At 29.9% G+C, this 24,003-nt stretch overlaps 2 protein-coding genes and 1 long non-coding RNA gene across 3 annotated transcripts; 1 reads left to right on the forward strand and 2 right to left on the reverse strand.

Annotated features, from left to right (window-relative positions):
- Positions 1 to 10,827: 10,827 nt before the first annotated feature.
- LOC142230963 (uncharacterized) lies at positions 10,828 to 13,128 on the reverse strand. The gene is made up of 2 exons (XM_075301581.1): positions 12,729 to 13,128; positions 10,828 to 12,401 (listed from the first exon to the last, which is right to left on the reverse strand). Exons 1-2 carry the CDS (start codon positions 13,126 to 13,128, stop codon positions 10,828 to 10,830), a joined length of 1,974 nt encoding a protein of 657 aa, XP_075157696.1.
- Positions 13,129 to 13,706: 578 nt separating this feature from the next.
- On the reverse strand, positions 13,707 to 19,023 carry LOC142229060 (uncharacterized). The gene is made up of 8 exons (XM_075299594.1): positions 18,779 to 19,023; positions 17,977 to 18,104; positions 17,834 to 17,914; positions 17,554 to 17,763; positions 16,174 to 16,351; positions 15,715 to 15,893; positions 15,499 to 15,661; positions 13,707 to 14,191 (listed from the first exon to the last, which is right to left on the reverse strand). The coding sequence occupies exons 1-8, from the start codon at positions 18,894 to 18,896 to the stop codon at positions 13,707 to 13,709; spliced, it is 1,542 nt and encodes a 513-aa protein (XP_075155709.1). The 5' UTR covers positions 18,897 to 19,023.
- A 1,194-nt stretch (positions 19,024 to 20,217) lies between these two features.
- LOC142229061 (uncharacterized) lies at positions 20,218 to 21,593 on the forward strand. Its single transcript, XR_012720318.1, has 2 exons — positions 20,218 to 20,375; positions 20,528 to 21,593. It is a non-coding gene; the product is annotated as an uncharacterized LOC142229061 (long non-coding RNA).
- The last annotated feature ends 2,410 nt before the right edge of the window (positions 21,594 to 24,003 follow it).

Genomic DNA, 24,003 nt, shown 5'->3' on the forward strand with positions numbered 1-24,003 from the left:
AGAAAAAAATCATTGGGGGATCCCAAGATGCGCTTTAGAAGAAATGTTTGTGCACTTGTCCAAAAGAACTGCATCGGAAGTGGAAAAAACTCAATGGGGGATTCTGGGATGGGCTTTAAAAGAAATAGTTGTGGAACAACTTCCAATTTTTTTTTGCTGGGGTGTTCAGCATGTGTGAACTTTTTTCATGGTGTTTAATTTGGAAATTTTATATTTGGAGGATAATGTTACCAATTACATAGTTCGTGACAAAGTGTTCCCAAATCTTTTATTATTATATATTCACTTCAAGCAAATATCATAATGTTTCGGCAATAGTTACTTTTTCGACTAATTAGTAGTAAAGTAGTATAAATTTAGTATAAATATATTTTTAAAGCATTTTTTATAAAATTGTTTTTATTTTTTTTTTTTTTTTGAAAACTTTTGTAATTCCAAACTTTTCTTTATTTTCAGGCTATAGAAACTAAAATCCACTGGCAATTAAAACTCGACAAATGAATCACAGAGCTTAAAACGCAAGCAATTGAGATTAACGAGGAAACAAGCGCAAAATCTTAAAATAAAATCCTCATTCATGTGGTGTGGAGACCAGGAATTTTTCTCACAAAACTATGGGCATAAGAAAATCGATGACGTAGGCTTTGAGAAATTACCAAACATAAAAATAATATATTGATTAGCTAAAATTATTCCAATAACTCTAAAGCCCTTTGGCCACAAATGAAACCGCAATAATTTAGAAAACACTTACCATTAAACTAGAGTTCTGTAAACAAAACTAACTTTTTATTTTCAACAAGCCAACAAGCCGGTACACACAACGGAAAACCACTTCATATTAAATTTTCGTTTTCAAAAGCATCATCAACCAAAAAGCAAAGTACCCCCCCTCCCGTTCAAAAAAGTAACACAACAAAATTCAAATTCAAAAATCTTAAAATAAAAACAAAATTAACCAAAAAAAAAAAACAAAAATTTAAAAACTTTCGTGAATGCATTTTTTCTTTTCGACAGAGCTCTAGTAAAATCAAAAATCAATCATTTTTATTTTACAAAAATCAAAAATTATACAATTTTGGATTTCAATTAAGAATCTTTTTGAATGTTCATCATTTGTTTGGAAAAAAATTTACACCTACGCATTGAAAATAGAAAGGCAAATTAAAGGAAGTCACAACACCAAAAAGCCAGAGAAAACGAGAGGAGAGAGAAAAATTCATTCTCTAAAAAAAAAAAATAACTAAATAGTTGGAACCAATTGTTGCAGATCAAGGATTCCACATTTCGGCCGATTGTTTGGAAAAAGTAAAATTCCAAAGCAAGCAAAACAAAAAAGAGGAAATCGTTTTGAAATAAAAGGTAAGTAGAAGATATAATGATGGACAAATAAAAATATATTTGGATGTAAAAAGTATATATTTAGGACTCTATATATTAATATAAAAGAACTTTCAAGTGGAAGCATTCAATGTTCATAAATTAATAAAAGAAACGGTTTAAGATATAAGTGTTATTATATATTTGAAGTCTGTCAATTTGTTTTGGGCCGGAAAAAATTTTCAGTTTCAGAATTAAAAATTCTCATTTGTTTCAATCTGTTCTTCTTTTTTACTCTCTTTCAAAAACTTTTTTTGGTGTTTTCATCCTCTCGCTCTCTCTTTCTCTCTGGCTATTGTTATATGGAACATTTCCAAAGATGTTATATGTTTAAATAATATATATATAAATTAAATAGTGTATAAACACAAGCATATAATTATATTTATTAAAAATATTTAATAAATATAACTATATAATATCTTTAGAAATGGTCAATATAACAAATAAAATCAAATTTGACAGTTAGAGAGAGACAGAGAGAGAGCTAATTCTGAAACTTAACATTGTTTCTGGTCCAAAATTAATGAACATACTCTTATATATATGAATTAAAACTCAAGACCAAAAATATAATATGTTTAAATTTAATAATATTGCACATTTAGAGGGAGGAAAACAGAAGAGACCTTTAGAAAAATCAAACATGTATTTCGCCAGGAGATCTGCATTTTGGGGGGTAAATGTGTTTTATTTTATTCCAATTTTTGTTTGCTTACAATATGCATTCATCGTAATGGGAGCAGGGAAACTTCGAGATCGGCATATGTCAGGGATACATTGGAAGTATTTTTTGGCTGCGGAGCCAGTATAAAACTTGTCTATTCGGCTTCGGCCAGTTATTCATTCTCTTGTCATGAGTCTCTACTTTCACCAAACACTTAAAGTTTTTTTTAGCGGTGGTTTATCTCCTCGTCCATTCATTCCGCTTTTTCAAAATTTCTCAAAGTGGTTTCACTGGCCATAGGAAGGAGGCACCTTTTTAATGAGTTACACATCGAATTGGGTAGCACTCATTGATAAGAGAGAAGTTTACCACCTAGGGACTGAATAGTTTAAGTAAACCAAATATAACGGGCCGCCGTTAAGCCGAATCACTTAAGTTAGTCTATATGGGGTTAATTAAACAACAAAAAGGCCGATTAAATACGTATGTAATTCAGTTTGACAAAATTTTCTATAGAAATAAAATTTTGACAGAATTTTCTATAGAAATAAAATTTCGACAAAATTATCTATAGAAATAAAATTTTGACAAAATTTTCTATAGAAATAAAATTTTGACAAAATTTTCTATAGAAATAAAATTTTGACAAAATTTTCTATAGAAATAAAATTTTTGACAAAATTTTGTATAGTAATAAAATTTTGACAAAATTTTCTATAGTAATAAAATTTTGACAAAATTTTCTAGAGCAATAAAATTTTGATAAAATTTTTTATAGAAATAAAATTTATGACAAAATTTTCTATGGAAATTTTGGTAGATTATTTTTGGGGATCGGCTATATATAACTATAGACCGATATGGACCAATTTTGGCATGGTTATTAGCGGCCATATACTAGCGCAATGTGCCAAATTTCACCACGTACCAAATTTCAACCGGATCGGATGAATTTTGCTCCTCCAAAAGCTCCGAAGTTCAAATCTGGGGATCGGTTTATATGGGAGCTATATATTTCTATAGAAATAAACTTTTGACAAAATTTTCTATAGAAATAAAATTTTGACAAAATTTTCTAAGAAATAAAATTTTGACAAAATTTTCTATAGAAATAAAATTTTGACAAAATTTTCTATAGAAATAAAATTTTGACAAAATTTTCTAAAGAAATAAAATTTTGACAAAATTTTCTATAGAAATAAAATTTTGACAAAATTTTCTATAGAAATAAAATTTTGACAAAATTTTCTATAGAAATAAAATTTTGACAAAATTTTCTATAGAAATAAAATTTTGACAAAATTTTCTATAGAAATAAAATTTTGACAAAATTATCTATAGAAATAAAATGTTGACAAAATTTTCTATAGTAATAATCTTTTGACAAAATTTTCTAAAGCAATAAAATGTTGATAACATTTTTTATAGAAATAAAATTTTGACAAAATTTTCTATAGCAATAAAATTTTGACAAAATTTTCTATAGAAATAAAATTTTGACAATATTTTCTATAGAAATAAAATTTTGACAAAATTTTCTAAAGCAATAAAATTTTGACAACATTTTCTATAGAAATTTTTGGGGATCGGCTATATATAACTATAGACCGATATGGACCAATTTTGGCATGGTTATTAGCGGCCATATACTAGCGCAATGTGCCAAATTTCACCATGTACCAAATTTCAACCGGATCGGATGAATTTTGCTCCTCCAAAAGCTCCGGAGTTCAAATCTGGGGATCGGTTTATATGGGAGCTATATATAATTATGGACCGATATGGACCAATTCCTGCATGGTTGTTAGAGACCATATACTAACACCACGTACCAAATTTCAACAGAATCGGATGAAATTTGCTTCTCTTAGAGGCTCTGCAAGCCAAATCTGTGGATCGGTTTATATGGGAGCTATATATAATTATGGACCGATATGGATCAATTCCTGCATGGTTGTTAGAGACCATATACTAACACCACGTACCAAATTTCAACAGAATCGGATGAATTTTGCTCATCCATGAGGCTCCGGAGTTCAAATCTTGGGGATCGGTTTATATGGGGGCTATATATAATTACGGACCGATGTAGACCAATTTTTTTATGCTTGTTAGAGACCATATACTAACACCATGTACTAAATTTCAGCCAGATCGCATGAAATTTGCTTCTCTTAGAGGCTCCTCAAGCCAAATCGGGGGATCGGTTGATATGGGGGCTATATATAATTATGGACCGATATTGACCAATTCCTGCATGGTTGTTAGAGACCCCATACTTACACTACGTACTAAATTTCAGCTGGATCGGATGAAATTTGCTTCTCTTAGAGGCTCTGCAAGCCAAATCGGGGGATCGGTTTATATGGGGGCTATATAATTATGGACCGATGTCACCCAATTTTTGCATGGTTGTTAGAGACCAGTGACAAGTTAATATACCCCCATCCTATGGTGGAGGGTATAATAAAACTACGGGTATTATCGGTTCCATAACAAGAAGTTTGGGTGGCTATTACTTTACTTTTTCCATATCATAACATCGTGATTTCTAGCGGAGCGCCTGAAAGTATGCAAATATCCCCATAAAAAATTCTATAGTACTTAATTTGGCCTGGCCTTTTGAATAATCGATTAGGAGTATGTAATTACTCTTTTTTATAAACGGAAAGTTTCAAATAGGATCTCAATTCTATATGGAAACTGATATAAATGGATTTAATTCCCATTTTTTCTCTATGATAAAGACTGACACTTTTTGTGCTACTTTTTGGTCTACAAAATGTTTGCCTGGCAAAGGTTTCAAAGTAGTTTGCTTAATTGCCAGTCTCAATGAAAACGTGTGTTAGCCAATATAGCGTAAAAACCATTGTACCAATTTATTGTTGTAGTGGCAATGTTGCCACTTTTTCCGGTCATTTGCTACACTTACGAAATGATTTCAAGTGAACACTTTTATCGTCTGAAAGTTAACGTATTTTAAAATATTTTTCTTTACGAGAAAAAGAGACTCTTTTTGAAAATTTGTGTGCAACATTTTATTTCGAATGACACTTTTCATGCCACTTTTTATTAATTAGAAACGGCAACACTGGCATTGGACTACAGCCCTTGAACGCTATCACGATTAACAGGTTCCTTAAAAAAAAAACTCAGACAAAAATGCTTGTAAACAAGATAATGAAATGTCGATAAATCGATGTATCATGTATCTTTTATGATGTATAATTAAATGTGAACAATATCGGCTATATATATATTCGGATTTTGATATAGCTTACTAGCCTTACTATATAAACTGCAGGTTTTCACAAATATGGCTGCGATGATATATTTTGGCACACTTTTTTCTGCCCTTCAATGTTTCAAGCGAATATTTTTAGCGTCTGAAATTATGCTACAATCTCTATGATTTTTTTTCCAGGATTGTACTTCTAATCAAATTGAAGCAATGATTTGTGACTTTAAATCTAATTTAGAAAATAATTCACAATTCTTTATAAAAAAGAGTAAATGCATTTGATTCTCATTTTTCTTTAAGCGAAGGCGTGCGACATTTTCAATTTCTGGACACCTTTTCATCTCAAAATTGCAACCCTAGAAGTATGCAAACATTTTATTAAAATTGCTTTGACAAGGAGTACCACCACTGTTCATAATTATTGAAAGACAAGTACATACAGTAGTAAGTTCGGCCGGGCCGAATCTTAAACATCCACCACCATAAATCAAATATAATAATTTTCTTTGAAAATTTCAGGGGGGTTTGATGACAGATATTTTCTCAAGCAGATCAGTTCAACCAATACGCTTCCCACAGATAAATGCAAAGATTTTACCTATGAAGACTAGATCAGATTCTGAATTTATACCATTTTTTGTTTGAGTTTTAGAGGAATCACAAATATCTCTTGTAAGTGTGCAAAAAAATGATGAAATAACGCCTTGATTTGAAATCTATAATCTGTGGATTTTCATCACAATTATTTAAATGACTACGAGAAGTAAAATCTGGAAATTTTGCATTCAGTTTCAAGCAATTTTCATGATCAGTGCGCCTTCTATACCCTCAATAAGTGAAATCGGTCTATATGGAGGCCTTACCAAATAGACCGATAAAACTTTGTTATGGCTCTAAAATACCAATTTGTGGCAAATCGAATAAAAACTAAAATTTCCAGAAACCCTAGGAGTTAAATCGGGAGTTAGGTGTAATGGGGGCTATACCAAACCATGGAAGGATACACACAGTATTCAGCACATCTAATTGTAGTTCTAGAATCTAAAACCCAAATCGGAGGGCCGGTTTATAAGGGGGCTATATCAAAAACTGTACCGATACACAATATATTCGGCACACCACTTTATGGTCCTAGAATACCTCTAGATTTCCAATTTCAGGCAAATTGGGTAAAAACTACGGATTCTAGAAGCCCAAGAAGTAAAATCGGGAGATCGGTCTATATAGGAACTGTTCCAAAACATGGACCGATACCCTCCATTTTCGACACACCAATTTGTGATCTTAAAATACCGCTAGATTTTCAATTTTAGGCAAATCGGATAGAAAATACACTTCTAGACGCCCAAGAAGCAAAATCGGGAATCGGTCCATATGAGGGCTATACCAAAACATGAACCGATAAGCACCATTTTCGGTACACTGTTTGATGATCCTAAAATACCTCTAGATTTCCAATTTCAGGCAAATTGGATAAAAACTACGGTTTTATAAGCCAAGTCGGGAGGTCGGTTTATATGGGGACTATATCAAAACCTGGACCGATATAGCCCATCGTCGAACTTGACCTGCCTGCAGACAAAATACGAGTTTGTGCAAAATTTCAGCACGATTGCTTCATTATTGAAGACTGTAGCGTGGTTAGAACAGACAGACAGACAGCCAGGCAGGCAGACAGACAGACGGACATGGTTATATCGTCGTAGAATTTCTCCCTGATCAAGAATATATACTTTATATAGTCGGAAATCGATAGTTCGATGTGTTACAAACGGAATGACAAGCTTATTAACCCATTCCCTGCCATTGTACTCGCTTGAGTACAGAAAATTGGCAACATTTAATATCGCAGAACTTTGTTTATAAATGAAATTAGGCAACGTTTCTTTTTGTTTTTTTTATGTTTTTTTTTTATTTTTTTTTAGCTGAAGTAAATATATAAATTATTTTAAATGGTCTTGGCGTGTAATGGGTTAAGGGAAAGTTGGTCACATTTTGTGTCACGTTTGAAGGTAATTTTGCTACTTTTTTTTGAATACTATCAAAATTTCAAATATCAGCCAGATCCTTATGGCATGCTTGCTATTATGATGTAAACACTATGTGTGTGTACCATAGTATGTGACACCATCTAGAAAAATTATCCATTTCTAAAGAAAATATCACAAGCAGTACTCCATAGATAAGGCATCGCTTACAAATTGTTTGGTGTGCATACTAGACAGACTCTTTATCCATGACCATCGAAATGTACGACTATCATGCTAGCCAAAGTGCATGACATAGATTACAATAAAATATAATAAAAGAAAATAATAATTAATATTAATGAGATATTTTAAGTAAATGATTGTACCTACTTACATGTTCTTCCCTACTATTATTTAGAAGACAAAAAATTGCATAAAAATCTCCAAACAAACACATACAAAAGGTGAGCTAAAATCATGCTCCATATCAGTGTACGAGGGCAGTTCGGAAACTTCTTAGCCTAGCACAAAAAGCGCGGTATAAACAGAAAAAAAGTTAAGTGTTTTGGAAACTTCTATCTCTGCTATGAACACATGTTAGATTTTGCTTCGATCTGCCAAATCCTTCATATAGAAACAGGTGTTCAAAAAAGACGCATCCGCAATTTTTTTACAATGGAAAAAAAATTAGAAATGCGTGCTGTCTTTAAATATTTACATAAAAACGGTTTATCAGGACAAGAAATTCATAAAGATATGATGAATGTGTTAGGTGAAAGTGCTCCTTCATATGCAACATTAGAAAATTGAGTTGCTGAATTTAAACGTGGTCGTACAAGCATTGAAGATATACCACGTAGTGAACGTCCAAAAACTGCAACAACAACAGAAATTGTAGCCAAAGTGCATGATATGGTATTAAATGATCGACGAATAAAAGTGCATGAAATTGCTAATATCATGGGCATCTCAAATGATCGAGTCCATTTAATTTTGCATGAAAAACTACGGATGAAAAAGCTTTCTGCAAGATGGGTGCCGCATTTGTTAACAGTCGATCAAAAACGCATAAGAATGAACATTTCTCAAGCTTGTTTGGATCGTTTTAAGGGAAATAAAATGGATTTTAAGCGTCGTTTCATAACTGTTGAGGAGACATGGATCCACCACTATACTCGAGAGACTAAAGAACAATCCAAACAATGGACTGAAGCTGGAGGAAGTGCCCCAAAGAAGGCTGGTAAGGTTATGGCAACGGTTTTTTGGGACTTCAAAGGTATTTTATTGATTGACTATCTGCAAAAGGGTAAAACAATAAATTCAGAGTACTATTGTAACCTTTTGGATGTACAAATTCGAGAAAAACATCCTGACTTACAACACAAAAAAACAAATTTTCATCAAGACAACGCACCAGCACCCAAAAAAAAGTGACCCATTGGTTAAGTTAAAATGAACTATTTTTGAAGAAAATTGAACTTCGTATAGCGCCAAAGACATTTTTATTTTTTTTAATGCCATATTTTTCTTCCAATTTGTAACCTTACTTTTCTTTTATTTTAGTTCATTACTTAGTTTAACTTAGAAATTTTTTTATTACCATTGTGGATGAGTAACCAAATGTCATGTACATTTTGTTTCCATTGCTAGTATATTTTATGTATTTATTCAGGAAAAATTTTGCATAAATACAGTTATTCTGTATACATTTTATGCAAAAACAAATCCGTTTTTGAGGAAATTTATTAATAGAAAGAAAGCAACGTATAATTATTTTTAGTTTAGTCTATAACGAAAACTACCAAAATAATTTTAGTATTTTAGGAAATGATGTACTTTATTGGTAAGTAATTAGTATAGATAATATGCAAGCATTTTGATTGTATTTAATTGGTCCTATATTACATTCTGCGAAAATTTTACTGTGTTCAAATAATTTCATGTTATACTTCTCAATACGTGTTTATTTCCTTTTAGTAAGTTTTCTTACTAATCACCAAAAAAAATGTTACTTTCAAATACGTCCACTAATAATATATATTCCTTTTAACCAGCAATGGAGTTAAAAGGAATATATATTTTTTTTACTAATACTTACTTTCATGTTCTCATACTTTTGATTGACTGCTACGTAACTCGAGTGTGACATGTATTATTAAAAAGATTTTTTGTGGTAAATATTGATATATATTTTTTATTGAGCCTTATACTAAATTCAATATAAATGTCAATGACGATTGTGTATATTATAGGCCTTCAAGGCCGATATGTAACATTAAATACATATATACATAAAATAAATCAATTACTTATAGTTATTGAAAAGTTTTAAGCGAATAATGTAATTTTTATAAAAATGTGTATACTATTTATATACAGTATGATATATAGTTATTTTAAATTAAATATTTTTGTTGTTCATTCATTTGTAGTTTTATTAAAATGTGACATGTTTAATAGCAATGAATATAATACTAATGTTCAAGCTTGCAAAATTTAAGGAACTCAAAATTTGGCAATTATTAAAAATTGTAAACTTCATATAAAATTATTAAACGATTATTGCTTTTAAAAATTGTTTTCAAGAAATTGTTTTTTTTTTTTCAAAACAATATCAAGCAATTTTTCAACGATTTTATCATTATCCATCGAAACGTTAAGAATGTTGTTACGGATGTTACAAAAATATATGGCATGAAACCAAATGTATCCTTTTTCAACTCAAAGGAATCCTTTTTCAACTCAAACGAATCCTTTTTCATACTAAATGAATCTTTGCAAGTTTTTAATGAATTTTCCATCCATAATAGTTCGGATTTTGGCATTGGTTCGTCAAATTATTTTTATGATATGAGAAAGCCAAATGGGTACAATAATAATAATTTTACATTTTTTGTTTTTAAATATCGGGCGAAAAAAATCCAAATAGCTCATCACTATCATAACATTAGACAACGACTTGTAATAATAATTTTAATTTTATTAGAAGCCCGACAAAAATTATGAATAACCTAAACCATCAACGATTTTTTTACGATGTACCAATTTATTCGATAATTTTGAATCCATTCGTTCAAATTTAGAGACGCATTTGATTTGAAAAAAGTTATTTGATTTGGAAAATGTTTCCTTTGATTTGAAAATGATTTCATTCGATTTGAAAAAGGATTCATTTGATTTGAAGGGACAATTATATTCCTTGGATTGTTAGTTTATTTGCAATGGAAATGCTTATCAGTCGAAAGTCCTATAGTTGACCTCTGATTTTGAAAAGGATTGTAAAACTGTTCATTCATTCATTTGTGACGATTTTACCCATACAATATTCATTTTCTTTGTAGGCACAGTTTTTATTAATTTGTGTTTCATAGTAAAAATCTAATTTTTTCTCGCCATATTTTCTTTGATTTCATATCAACTTTATGCCTAATGTAATAGGGTTGCCCAATATCACATATATTGTTTCAAGATGTGTAGCACACTCAATTGATAATGTGAAATCGCCGGCTATACATGTTATTATTCTTTTATATTTAAATAATACCAATATTTCGAACCTTTTGCCACGATCAATCGTGAAACAAAGGCTTTGGACGCAAAAACTGTTTTCCGTTAAGGTTAATAACATGTATAGGCGGTGATTTCACATTATCGATTGAGTGTATGGTTACTTCTGATGATGAGTGTTTTTCAACAACATATGATAAGTAATGTTTGTCATATGATATTACGTTTAATTGTTTGCATAACAAAAACACTTTTGTATTAAGCATAAACATTTCTTTTATAACAAAGGCTTTGAAAGTGGGATCGTAACTGAAAACTACAAAATCCTTTTTATATGTAGTACCATACCTCTCAAATCTTGAAAATAGAACGGATGAATTTAATTCTTCCAAAGAAAGTCGGTTACATAAATCCTTGTAATAAAGAGAATTACAGGCAGTGTATGTGCTATCAGGCAACTTAATTACATTATACATAAAATTTGATACGAAATCTGAAAAAACAATACCAAATTTAATGGCGAGTGATATCAAAATATTCTTTCTAGACATAATATTTTTTACATACGATTTTAGTTCGCGATGTTTAGATTCGAAGTTAAAAGTCCACAAATATTTTAATGGTCCCGAGTTTTGAATAATCCTTATATAATGGGTTAAAAAATGATGCTTTGGCTTTAAGGTGTCAAGAAACAGCGTAACATAAGTTCGATTATGATATTCAATATGAGAATGTAAATTCGCCAAGTCTAAAGTAGAAAATGTCGGCATCAGCAAAATATCAAGCATTTCCACTAAATTTACAACGAACTGCCATAGATTAGAATTCGAGTCGACCAAGTCTCCAACCATTAGCGGGAAAAAATGCACGAAAGTTAAGATTTCCCTTCCTGACATTTTAAGACTCATATGACGCAAGTTACGTTCATTGATAGCTGGTGATATATTTCCAATCTCTGTCTCTCCATATTGAAACGAGTTTTTTCTTATATTTAAAATCTCCAAATCAATAACTTTGTCTTTGATTAGAGACTTTATGATATGGCACATATCATATTGAAAAACTCCTTCCAATATATCATGTAGGAGGTCTGCATAAAAATTGTCAACTACATGATAATTGGATATTCTATTGAATATAGAATTTTCTCTTATCCCTGTTTTTTCAACATTCATTGACTTAACATCTTGTTCATAGTTGGAAATATTTCTGAGTTGATTAAAATCTTCGTCGCACATGTTCTGTGTGGATGCTTTAGAGAGTTTACAATACCTACAAAAATGTTTTGCCGAAAATGAGCGAGAAAATCCTAAAATGGAATTCAGTGCCAGATTGTCGCCTACGACTAAGCCCAAAGAAAAAAAGATTTTCCTTTTTTCTGATTTAATTTCTAAATCAATACCATTGTTTTCTAAATCATTAAGAATATCTATTAATTTGTAAAAGGATTTACTGTTTCCAAATGTTTTTACGTCAATTGACTTGTACAAAGCCGCAATAAAAATATTATTCAGTTTATATTTCAAAAAGTTTGGAGCTGAAGGAAATGAATAGTAGACTCCCAATATGCTCGATGTGTGCGAGCCCAGTGGATTGTTAACCTCAAAGTCATCGAAATATAAGAAATACGGTATTACTAATTTGTCGCCAAAATTCTTTTGTTTTTGTTTCCATAATTTACCATTACAAAAATTTGATAGTGTATCGCTTTCACATAATAGATTTGTATTGTGTAGAAAACTCTCGAAAACACAATCCAGTTCAAAAAATTTTTTTATTTGGAATTTTATGGGAAAAATAACACCTTTAGAATTAACAGATTGGAATGTATTGATATGTTTTTTAACCACGTTAGTAACGGTATTATTTAAATTAATAATTTTTGGACTTTCATATAAATTCATTTCCGTTAAAAATTTCAGAAATTTATATTCTGAGTTAAAATCTTGAAAAGGACTATTACAAAAAACAATAATTTCCCGTAGACTCTTTTCTGTTAATTCCAAATTGCCATTTTTCAAATGCCGTAAAATTTTTTGTATTTCTGACCCTATTGGCTGTGTAATAAAACGTTCAATATTTCGTTGAATCTGAGACCCTTTCTTTCGAGGAAGACAGCGATCCGAATAATATTTCAAAGTAAAATTTTTAGAATTTTCTTTTAATTTATCTGTATCTATTGTATGAAATTGGGTGTTAATATTATCGGCATCAGCATCCTTTTTAAGATCTGATAAGTTTTCATTTACCGAACTCGAAATATTTAAATCATCATTGAATAAATGTGGTGTAATTTTATTACACACATCTATTGTGGTGGTGTGTGAAGCATTATTAGTATAGTTATTAGCATCATTTTTCATATGTTTACAAAACGATTTGAATGTATTAAATTTCTGGGCGCATTCTTGAAATCCACAAATAAAATATGAAATCGATTGTACGTGGTGTAAATATTTTAAATGAACGAATAGCTCATTACAACTTTTAAATGATTTTCGACATAAAAAGCATTGAATATCCATTGCATAAAACGAACAATATAAGTACCTAATTTTTTATATTCAGAAACAATTTATTTTCTTTGAGGCGAAATTTGAGACCAATGAAGTTTTCTTTGATTGTTCTATTTGTCAAAGGTTATACCTGAATTTGACGTAGACGGGTGTTATTGTTATTAAAATTTCACTAATTTTGCATTTTGCTGAACAACTTTAAAATCTATATGTTAAAATAAAAAAAAAAACCTGATATATAGTTGACGCTTTGTTTTTAAGGCAAATAAGGAAGAATCTGAATTAAATTTAAGAATAAGTACAAATTTTTATATGCATATGTTATCACGTTGCTAAATTTTTCCACAAAATGAACTTCATTGATCTAAAATTTCCTTTACGAGAGATTATTGTTTAGTTGTGTTATTTACACATAAATAAAATAATTAATTAAATTTTATATCATTTAAAATTGTTACCAAGATTGGAGTTTTTTCAGAATCATCAACAACAATTTCATAAATATGTTGTTGCAGAAAAAGCCATACATTTTTGCACGAATCCGGGTACTTTAAGTCTAGCACATTAAATAGTTTAAAGCATGTGTCTAAAGCCAACACATGATTGGCCACTTTGTAGAATATGTTACCATAATATACAAACAGCTCATTAAAATTTGTATGGCTTTGACCTATACCACAAATTATAGGTTGTAGAGTTTGCTTATTTTTAAAATAATAATCAATTGTGTTTTTTATTTTTGACTGCAACTCGCTCGCATTTAATGCCCACAGCGTAAATGTTTCCCTAGAATCTTGAACAGTTGTTTTTATATATTTACGTTTTTTTAAATTTCCGTTTATAACCGATTTCTTGTTCGATGGCTTTAGAAGGCTTGGTAATAAATAGAGAATTATGGAGTTTCGGTTTTCTGTAATATTAAAAAAATCTATATAATTCTGAGGAAATATTTTTTTTCAGTATGAATGATCTACATTGACAACGCTACTTAATTCGACAAAACTTAAATACGAGTCAGTGGTGGGATTCTGTATTTCTTCGACCAAACCAAAAAATCTTCGTTGTTTACTTAACGATGTATTTTTTGTTATATACACAGAAAACAACACAGCTGATTTTAAACGATTGTAAATGTAGTTTAAAACGTCTACCGAATAGCTTCGATGCTAATTTTCTTGTTATCCCTTCTTAACTATGCGATACATCGTTAAAATTGAATACAGAATACCATTAAAGATCAGGAGATTTGTGTCATACTGGATTAAGGACTTACGCGCCGTCTAGACTATAATTTATTCCGGACGAATTTCTGTGTTTGTAAAGAATTTTACAGTGTGAACGAACTTTAAGAATAACAGTAGCACAATTTTTACGTGATCGTAATAAAACATTGTCTTTAATCGATTTTAAAACCAATTGCGAATCCTTAGATACTTTTAAAGTCTTCCATTAAATTTTAACTTTAACTAAAATTTCGTTTATATTTAAGAAAAAGTAAAGAAATTACTGACACGCATAATCTTTGTCCTCAGAATTATTTTCGAATTTCGTTAGGAGTACTACGTCATTGTTGTTCAAATACCGACTTATTTACTCAATATTTGGTATTTTTTTTTTCTTTTTTTATGTCATACTAACCCCCATTTTCATAAAGCTCCGTTAGTGTTCCGTTAACTAACCAACTTTTAAACCGTATTATGGACTAAGCTGTCATCTTGCCTTTATATTCCATAGGCCAGTTAGGAACTTAACTGACGAAAATTTTTCAGTTAAAGTTAACCGGAGAGAAGATATTTGCAATTTGCTTTCTGTTAACTGGTAGTTAAATCCTAACGGAGCTACATGAAAATGGCCGTAAATTGATTAGTTAGATAGTTCATTATCATCAAATATAAACGATAGCAATCTTTTCATTAACCAGACATACATTACTCATTGACAAACAAATTAAACTTCGAAATGGTTTCACTTGCAGTAACGAAAACAATGGAATAGAAGCAAGGTGTTTGTAAAACTACTGTATAGATATTGAAGAACTAAAGCCACAAAATTTTTGTTAGAAGAACCAAAAGTTTTCATAGGATTTGCATAAATATTTTTATAACAATTTTGAAAAAGTTTGTTTTTGTGCTATTGTTGAAGCTGCACTTCTTAAAATATTACTTAAGAATACATACATCTATTGGGCAATGCATTTATAAACTATTAAATATTTACCGAAATTTGTGTTGGGATCATCAAGCTGCTGCAGTAGCAAAACACTTTCCTCATCTTTCAGTATTTTTGTAAATAATTTTATTATTGAGGTGCACATTGATTCCCATTTGTCGAAAAGTAGATTTTCTTTTGTTGGGTACAATTTAGAAAAGTCATGTGAAATCTAGGTAAAATATACATAATATAAGTACTTTAATATGTTATTTACTCACTCACCAATTTATATCCAAATGATTGTTTTAAGATAGGCCATTCTTCAATTATGCTGGTGAGAGTGTTTCGCTCCTTTATGAAATTATGGCGCATATTGAATGATCTCTTCCAACTGTCTAGAACTTTGTCAAAGGGCTCAATGTTGAATTTAAGCCAATCTTTGTATATTTGACAATCGTCATCTGTAATATTTAGGTAGAAAACTATCTCATAGGCTCTATACATTACACTATAAATCAACATTTTCGACATTTGAAATCTACTTTTTGTAAGGCAAATGACGGTTGAAATCTAGTAAAAGTAGATTTTGGAGGTGTAATTTGAATGATGTATAAGGAAATTACGACGAGATAAAATACTAAAATTTTATTATTTACATAATAAATTTTAATATTTCAGTCTAACTAAACATAATGCTAATGCTTGGCAGCTTTATAATATAGTACAAAATAATAACTATACCTTGGGAATACAATTCATCGACGATCTCATTTTCTTCTTCGTATTCGTTTCTATTTCTTTTTTGAGGATTCTTGTGAGACCACAACCCTGCTTTTCTTAATTTCCCCAACGAGTTGTGGTACTTGCTGTAAAGCTTTCCTCCTGGCTTCCTTCCTTTTTTATGAATGAAGTAAATATCCTAGTAGATAAGATTGTATACATATATATAAGAATTTGAAGTTCTAGAAATACAAAATTGTTTTTTTTTCAAAAATATTGGATTTGTCCATTTATAAAATGCCGTGAATTGAAAAAAATTTTGAACAGTATTCAAACTGCATAGAAAAAAAAAAATATTTCTGATTCAATCACGAAATTGATGCTTCCATTTAAATTATTAATTGAAAATGCTTCAAGTACGAAAATAAAACAGTCAATAACAAAATATAGAAATAGAAATTGAAAACATTCCTGTTGAGACAGTTCATTGACATTATCACATACAGGGCTGCCAGTAAAATTTCAAGAAAGATCGTCAATTTTTTTCGATAAAAATCGTCATAATCGGCAATTGCATTGTAAAAGTCGTCAAAAAATTGGCACTTTAAATAATATTAAAATTATACATATTTATTGGTTAAAATTAATATACATAACTATGCATTGCAACAAATTGCAACAAATGTAAATAATGAATTCAGTTTTGTAAAAATAAAATTTTGTGTAGAAATGTAGTTTTGACCAAATTTGGTGTAGTAATAAAACGTCGCCAAATTTTTTTATAGAAATAAAATTTTCTATAGAAATAAAATTTTCTACAGAAATAAAATTAAAAAAGTTCTATAGAAATAAAAGTTTGACAAAATTTTCTATAGAAATAAAATTTTGATAAAATTGTCTACAGAAATAAAATTATCAAAATAAAATGTTGGCTAAATTTTTCATAGAAATAAAATTTTGACAAAATTTTGACAAAATTTTCCACAGAAATAAAATTTTGACAAAATTTTCTACAGAAATAAAATTTTGACAAATTTTTTTATAGAAATTAAATTTTGACAAAATTTTGTATGGGAATAAATTTCTGACAAAATTTGGTATAGAAATAAAATTTTGACAAAATTTTCTACAGAAATAAGATTTTGACAAAATTTTTTATAGGAAATTTTTTAGGAAATTTTGACAAAATTTGGTATAGAAATAAAATTTTACGAAATGTTGTACAGAAATAAACTTTTGCCAAGTGTTTCTAGAGAAATACAATTTTTACAACATTTTTTATATAGAAATAAAATCTTGACAAAATTTTATATAGAAATAATATTTTTATAAAATTTTCTATAAATTTATTATAAAACATTTGTTTTGAAAAAACAAAATTTGTACTTGTATGTCACATACCTTGCTCTCCGATGGAAATTTCTTTGAAACCGAGTAGGCAAGCCTCTCGAAAAGCCTAGGCGAAGTAAAAACTTTTGTTTCTAATAGGTACTCCACGATGCAATTTGTTAATTCATTTCTAAATGTAAAATCCAAAACATTGTTGTTTTCATAAAATTTAAGCACGTGCTTCCCTTTCATAGATTTATTTAGAATTTCCCCAACAATATTCTAAAAAAACAGAGAAATTTAATTGAAATAAGTAAATGATTTTATGTGTACAAATAAATTCTTCACTTACGTCATTTCCAAAAAAATTAATCAAGTCAAGGGAATTTACTTGTGGTTCCTTTGGACGCGCAGTATTGCTTTCTTGGTGTACCTTAAAAAAAGAAATATATATTTTATAATAGAATATTAAGAAGAGTATGCGTAACTCCTTACCATCTGTTGCTGCCACTTTGACAAACAATTTTCAAAAACAAGTCTTTGGCCAAACTGCCCTTTTGGCATAATCTCGTCTAAATGACTCTTGGAAACAAACTTCAAATTGTTCTCATCTATTCCATGATCTAAATAGAAGAATTCATTGTAACGGTAAAACAATACTTTTCAAAACTATTGTGGTAGATCGCATTCTACATGTAGTAGAAAGGGAGCACAATATGAACACCCAATACATAAATGATTTTCTTGCACAATGTATTAACCGTTTGCTACAAAATGAAAATTATGGAATTTGAAATAACTGGACTTCCAACATAAGTATATACATCACTAAAGTGAAAACTAAATCAGTAAAAAAGCCATAAAAATATACATATTTGTTGCAGATTTCATTATAACTTGATGGGGAATATCCAAAAGAAAATGTTCACAAAGTTTGTATTCCTTAAAATGGACTATTAAAGAATAGTAATCGTGAAAAAATTAGAACTTTTATTTAATAATCCACTTGAAAGAATATAAACTTTGTGAAAATTTGTTTTGGAATATACCCCATCAAGTTATAATGAAATCTGCAACAAGTATGTATAATTGTATGGCTTTTTTACTGATTTAGTTTTTACGTTAGTGAACAATCGACAATTTTAGCGGCTATACTCCAACTTAATACTCACCTTTATTAGCAATATATTGTTTGAAACCAATTATTTCAAATATACAATTCATTTCTGTGGCAAAAGGCCGATTTCCAATAAAGGTTTCCATTTCAAGCTCCTCTCTCTAAAATCATTTTACTTACCTCTAAATAAAGAATAAAACATTTCGCCTTTCAATTGCTTTAATTTTTTAAAAAGCGAATCTTCTTCTTCTTCTACTATAATTAAATCTTCTATTTCGATGTCGTCTTCGTACTCCATTTTACACAATTATTGGCACAGATCACAATTATTACCAAAAATACAAAACTGCACCCGGCACTTCCAAACACAGATTGAAAAATAAGCTTGAATACAAACAACCTTAAGGAAGTTTTACCAACTACTATGAAATATATTCTATGTAGAGAGTTGCCATTTCCACAGATTGTTCAAGTGACCATAATTATGGCGTCGGGCGATCGCGAAGTAATAAATATTCTAAAGTTCACAATCGTTTACAGAAAATTTTGGTACTAAAGTATTGTATAATAAATGTATACATAAGAATATATACAATTTATAGAGGTAATATATACATTATTTTAATCTTTAACTCGTGACATAAGGTGGGTATTAAGTTCGAGTTTAGCCGCTAAAATCGCTATATTTTCACGATTACTTTTCTTTAATAGTCCATTTTTTTGAATATAAACTTTATGAAAAGTTGCTTTAGGCAATTCCCCAACAAGTTATAATAAAATTTGCAACAAACATGTATAATTGTATGCCTTATATTGCTGATTAAGTTTTCACTTCAGTGAAAAAATGCGGCTAAACTCGAACTTAATACCCACATATAGGTGTTAATTTTACGCGGGCTATTTTATTGCACAGTCTTGAATAGTATATTGGCATTATCCCGCTAAAATATCCATTTTTTTCCGGTTACTTCTCTTTAATAATGCATTTTAAAGAAAATAAACATTTTCAATTTTTGCTTTTAGTCATTCCCCACCAAGTTGTCATAAAATTTACAAAATAAGTTCAAATGTTATTAGCGTTTAAGTTTCTGTTCCATTTCGAATTGAAAATTGCGAAAAGTTAATTCAAATATACTCGCCATTAAAAGATGCGTGCTATCCTCGATTTTTTCAATACAACACTAAATTGGTTCGAAAAATTTACGGCATGGATTTATAACGTTTTGTCTCCGTAATTAATTGATTAAGAATGTAACCGTGAAAATAAACAGGTTTTCGGCACGGAAACCTAATATTGCGTAGTGAAAATTGTATTTCCCAGTGAAAATTATTACTGTTTACAAATCAATCCTACAATCAATCCTATATAGATCAGATGACTTAATTCAATTGATGGGCCTATTCTTATTTGTCTAAATTTCGGCGATGAATGTTCTCTTTTATAATTTTGATTATTAAAAAAAGCAATCAATTTTCATTTGTTTGATCCTGTGAATATAAATAATGTTGCAAATGTAGTACCGGTCATATTTTACAATACCCGTTTATTTTTCTAAGCTTTCACTACATATAAATGTTCATTGGCAACTCAATGTCAACTCAAGCATAGATTTCTCTGTCAAGCACATGTCTTTTTTTATGTTCTCTACCAAAAATAGCAACATCATCATCGCAATGTCAAATGAAATTTCAATAAAAAATAAATCAACAAATAAAAATATTTGGGGTTTATGTTAATCACGTACCGGCATAAAAGCCGAATTATACCCAATTTGAGGTATTGGTATTGATGTTTATGAGTAAAATTTCAATGATGCAGTGAAATGTCTGGCATGTAACCATGTGGATTATTATTTTTACAGGATAATTTGACATTTTCGGTAAAAAGTGTATTTAATTTCAAGAATTTCATTATTTTTTTTCTTGCAGATCATAGTATTTGGATAACACTTTAAATTATTGGAACGATGAGTTGCTATTCCTGTAAATCGTACGGAAATCATTCTAAAGAAAAGAGGTCATTTGAAGTAAAATCAATTGCGTTATAACTGGCAGTTTAGTGTTTATGTGCACCCAAAGGTTAGGTTAGGTGGCTGCCTGATATATCAGGCTCACTTAGATTATTTAGTCAGTGGGTGCCACCGTGGCAAGGGTTAGCACGCCCGCTTTGCATACACAAGGTCGTGGGTTTGATTCCTGCTTCGACCTAACACCAAAAAGTTTTTCAGCGGTGGATTATCCCGCCTCATTAATGCTGGTGACATTTCCGAGTGTTTCAAAACTTCTCTAAGTGGTTTCACTGCAGTGTGAAACGCCGTTCGGACTCTGCTATAAATTTTATCATTGAGCTTAACATGGAATCGGACAGCACTCAGTAATAAGAGAGAAGTTCACCAATGTGGTATCACAATGGACTGAATAGTCTAGGTTAGGTTAGGTTGCAGCCCGATGTATCAGGCTCACTTAGACTATTCAGTCCATTGTGATACCACATTGGTGAACTTCTCTCTTATTACTGAGTGCTGTCCGATTCCATGTTAAGCTCAATGATAAAATTTATAGCCGAGTCCGAACGGCGTTTCACATTGCAGTGAAACCACTTAGAGAAGCTTTGAAACACTCGGAATGTCACCAGCATTAATGAACACCCAAAAGTACATGTTTAATTCTGACCATAGACCGAATTGACAATTTAAATTCCAGCCAGATTATTTTAATTCTAATCTTCACATTTACCGATTCTGGCTTATTGGTATTTCAGACATAAATAATTCACTGGGCATAAGGTTTCAAAAGTTTTAACGCAATTCCGTGTTGGCTTCTTGCTGCAATTCGTGTTTATTTATATTTTACTGCTTTCTTCCCCAATTCTATTCTATAATTAAGACATTTTTAGATAAATAATTATACTACATATGAATAAACAAAAAGTAATAAAAAGTAAGTTAATGTATAATACATACAACAAACACCTGTTGAAAATTATATGAAATAATCTTTACTACTTTCATTCACTTTTTTGTTCATATGAAAGAAAATTTATTATATTTCAATATTTTTGATTTGTAATATAAAGTTTCTTTATTTGTAAGAAGGCCCTACTATTGGGAAGTAAAAGTAAATTTGTTCGTAGATAATGTTTATTTCTTCATAAGAAAATCAGTTTAGTAAAATTCCATATTTGTTCTTAGAATATGAACTATTTTGCTACTCATAGAAAAGAGTAAAATATATTTGAATATGACAATTTTTCTTGTCATTAACAAAGATTTAACTCAAGATAAATAAAATCAGTAAACTAACCAAAAGCAATTATTTTTCTCGAATTTACAAGGAGCATTTTTCTGGGTGAGCGCACAAGAGTGTTTTAACAATGGCTAAAATCAACGAATTTAGGTACGAGTTTCTTGACCATCCACCTTATTCTCCCGATTTAGCTCCCAGTGACATTTACTTGTTCCCAAATCTAAAAAATCCTTGCTGGCAAGCGTTTTACCTCAAATGAAGATGCAATTACAGTTGTAAACCACTATTTTGAAGACCTTGAGGAAAACTATTTTAATCAAGGGATAGAATTGCTACAGGACGAAAAAGACTGTTTTTCATATGTTTGGGTGTAAAAATCATATGATTGGAACTCAAAATTTTTAACGCAATATTTTTAAGTGCAAGCATATAATGTTCATAAACTAGCATAACATGTTTGGGACATATATGTTAATATGTAAGAACATATTATGTTTGGGACATAAATTTTTGTAAATATAATATGCTTTGATGCAAACATATACTTATTTAGAAATAGCCTATAAACAAGTAAGGAAAGTCTAAAGTCGGGCTGGGCCGACTATATTATACCTTGCACCACTTTATACACGGATGAAAAAGACTGTTTTTCATATGTTTGGCTATAAACATTATATGTTTGGAACACAAATTTTTAAACACAATATTTTTGAATGCAAGCATATAATGTTCATAAACTAGCATAACATGTTTGGGACATATATGTTAATATGTTAGAACATATTATGTTTGGGACATAAAATGTTTGTAAATATAATATGCTTGGATGCAAACATATATTAATTTAGAAATAGCCTATAAACATATATGTGTTTAGTAGCTTGGAGCGCTATTTAACAGGGAGCGATATTGAATTAAGTTGGTGGTTGTTGCTTGTTATTACAAAATTAACATTTTATTTTTCCTTGGGCAATTGATCAGCTACTTCTTTGATCCTTTCAAACTGTGTGGTCCGCTGTTCGAATCCACGTCCGGCAAAAGGTAAAATTAAAATAAAAAAAATTTAATAATTTTTTCTACAATGTTTGTATTACAGAAAAGGTGCTAAGAACTAAAAAATGTCGTGGAAGTGAGAAAGGTGTGGGGAAATATACAATTAGGCAGAAACAAAATTTTGAGCATTCAGGTCGAAAACCTATGTTGTTAGCACCTATATTACCTGTTTATTTGCATAATTCATTATGATTGTAAATATAAAAATAAATAAATAAAATTTTGAGCACAATATTGTTTGGGAGAATTTTTTTAAGCATATAATATTTTTGGGTGCAAAATGCTTCCAAACATATTATATGTTCACAAAATAACATATTGTTTTTTGGAAGACAACATTATTGAATTTGGATGCAAAAATACAAAATGTTTGGAACTTAGACTACCCAAACATATATTGTTTAGACCAATATGCTTTCAAACATATTATATATTGGAAGAGATCAAACATATAAATGTTTGGGCAATACCCAAAAATGTATATGCTTGAAGCAAAATATGTTTGGGAGTATATGTTACAGAAACGATTTTTTATGAGGGTGTAGATCTAAATTGTCGATACCATATCACATCCGTCAAATGTGTTGGGGGCTATATATAAAGGTTTGTCCCAAATACATACATTTAAATATCACTCGATCTGGACAGAATTTGATAGACTTCTACAAAATCTATAGACTCAAAATTTAAGTCGGCTAATGCACTATGGTGGAACACAATGTTAGTAAAAAATATGCACCCAGAAAAAAGTGTCTTCGAAAATAAAGGAAAAAATGTTCATCAATTTAGTTTAGCTATTTTATTTCCATTCAGTTAAATTTTTGTGTGAAATAATAAAATTTACTTGTTTCAGTAAAAAAAATCCTAAACTGAAAGCAGTTAGGAATAGTTCATTAACTAGAATAAGGCATGGCATTTTACTAATACTGTTTTCTTCGCTGGGTATAAGAATTTACTACTGAAAAAGAAAATTTTATTCACTGATAGCAAAGCATTCGTAAAAATAAACAAAAACCGAACTAAAACCAAGTTTCCTCAAATTTAGTAAGATTTCTTATGAAATGATATTCTGAATTCCTTTATTATAGAAAGCTTATCATACATAC

The sequence above is a fragment of the Haematobia irritans genome, chromosome 3 (assembly GCF_050003625.1).
Source record: "Haematobia irritans isolate KBUSLIRL chromosome 3, ASM5000362v1, whole genome shotgun sequence".
NCBI classification, from domain to species: Eukaryota; Metazoa; Arthropoda; class Insecta; order Diptera; family Muscidae; genus Haematobia; species Haematobia irritans.

Bases quoted from the DNA above. Each gene is read 5' to 3' on its own strand.
- LOC142230963 (XM_075301581.1), bottom strand. From the start codon at position 13,128: ATGAAAAATGATGCTAATAACTATACTAATAATGCTTCACACACCACC. The intron at 12,402-12,728 runs GTAATAGTCCTT...GCGACAAATTAG, and splicing joins ACGGGAAATTATTGTTTTTT to TAATACCGTATTTCTTATAT.
- LOC142229060 (XM_075299594.1), bottom strand. From the start codon at position 18,896: ATGGAGTACGAAGACGACATCGAAATAGAAGATTTAATTATAGTAGAA. The intron at 15,894-16,173 runs GTATAGTTATTA...TAAATATTACAG, and splicing joins CGATGAATTGTATTCCCAAG to ATGACGATTGTCAAATATAC. The intron at 15,662-15,714 runs GTGAGTGAGTAA...TATTTTACCTAG, and splicing joins AATCATTTGGATATAAATTG to ATTTCACATGACTTTTCTAA.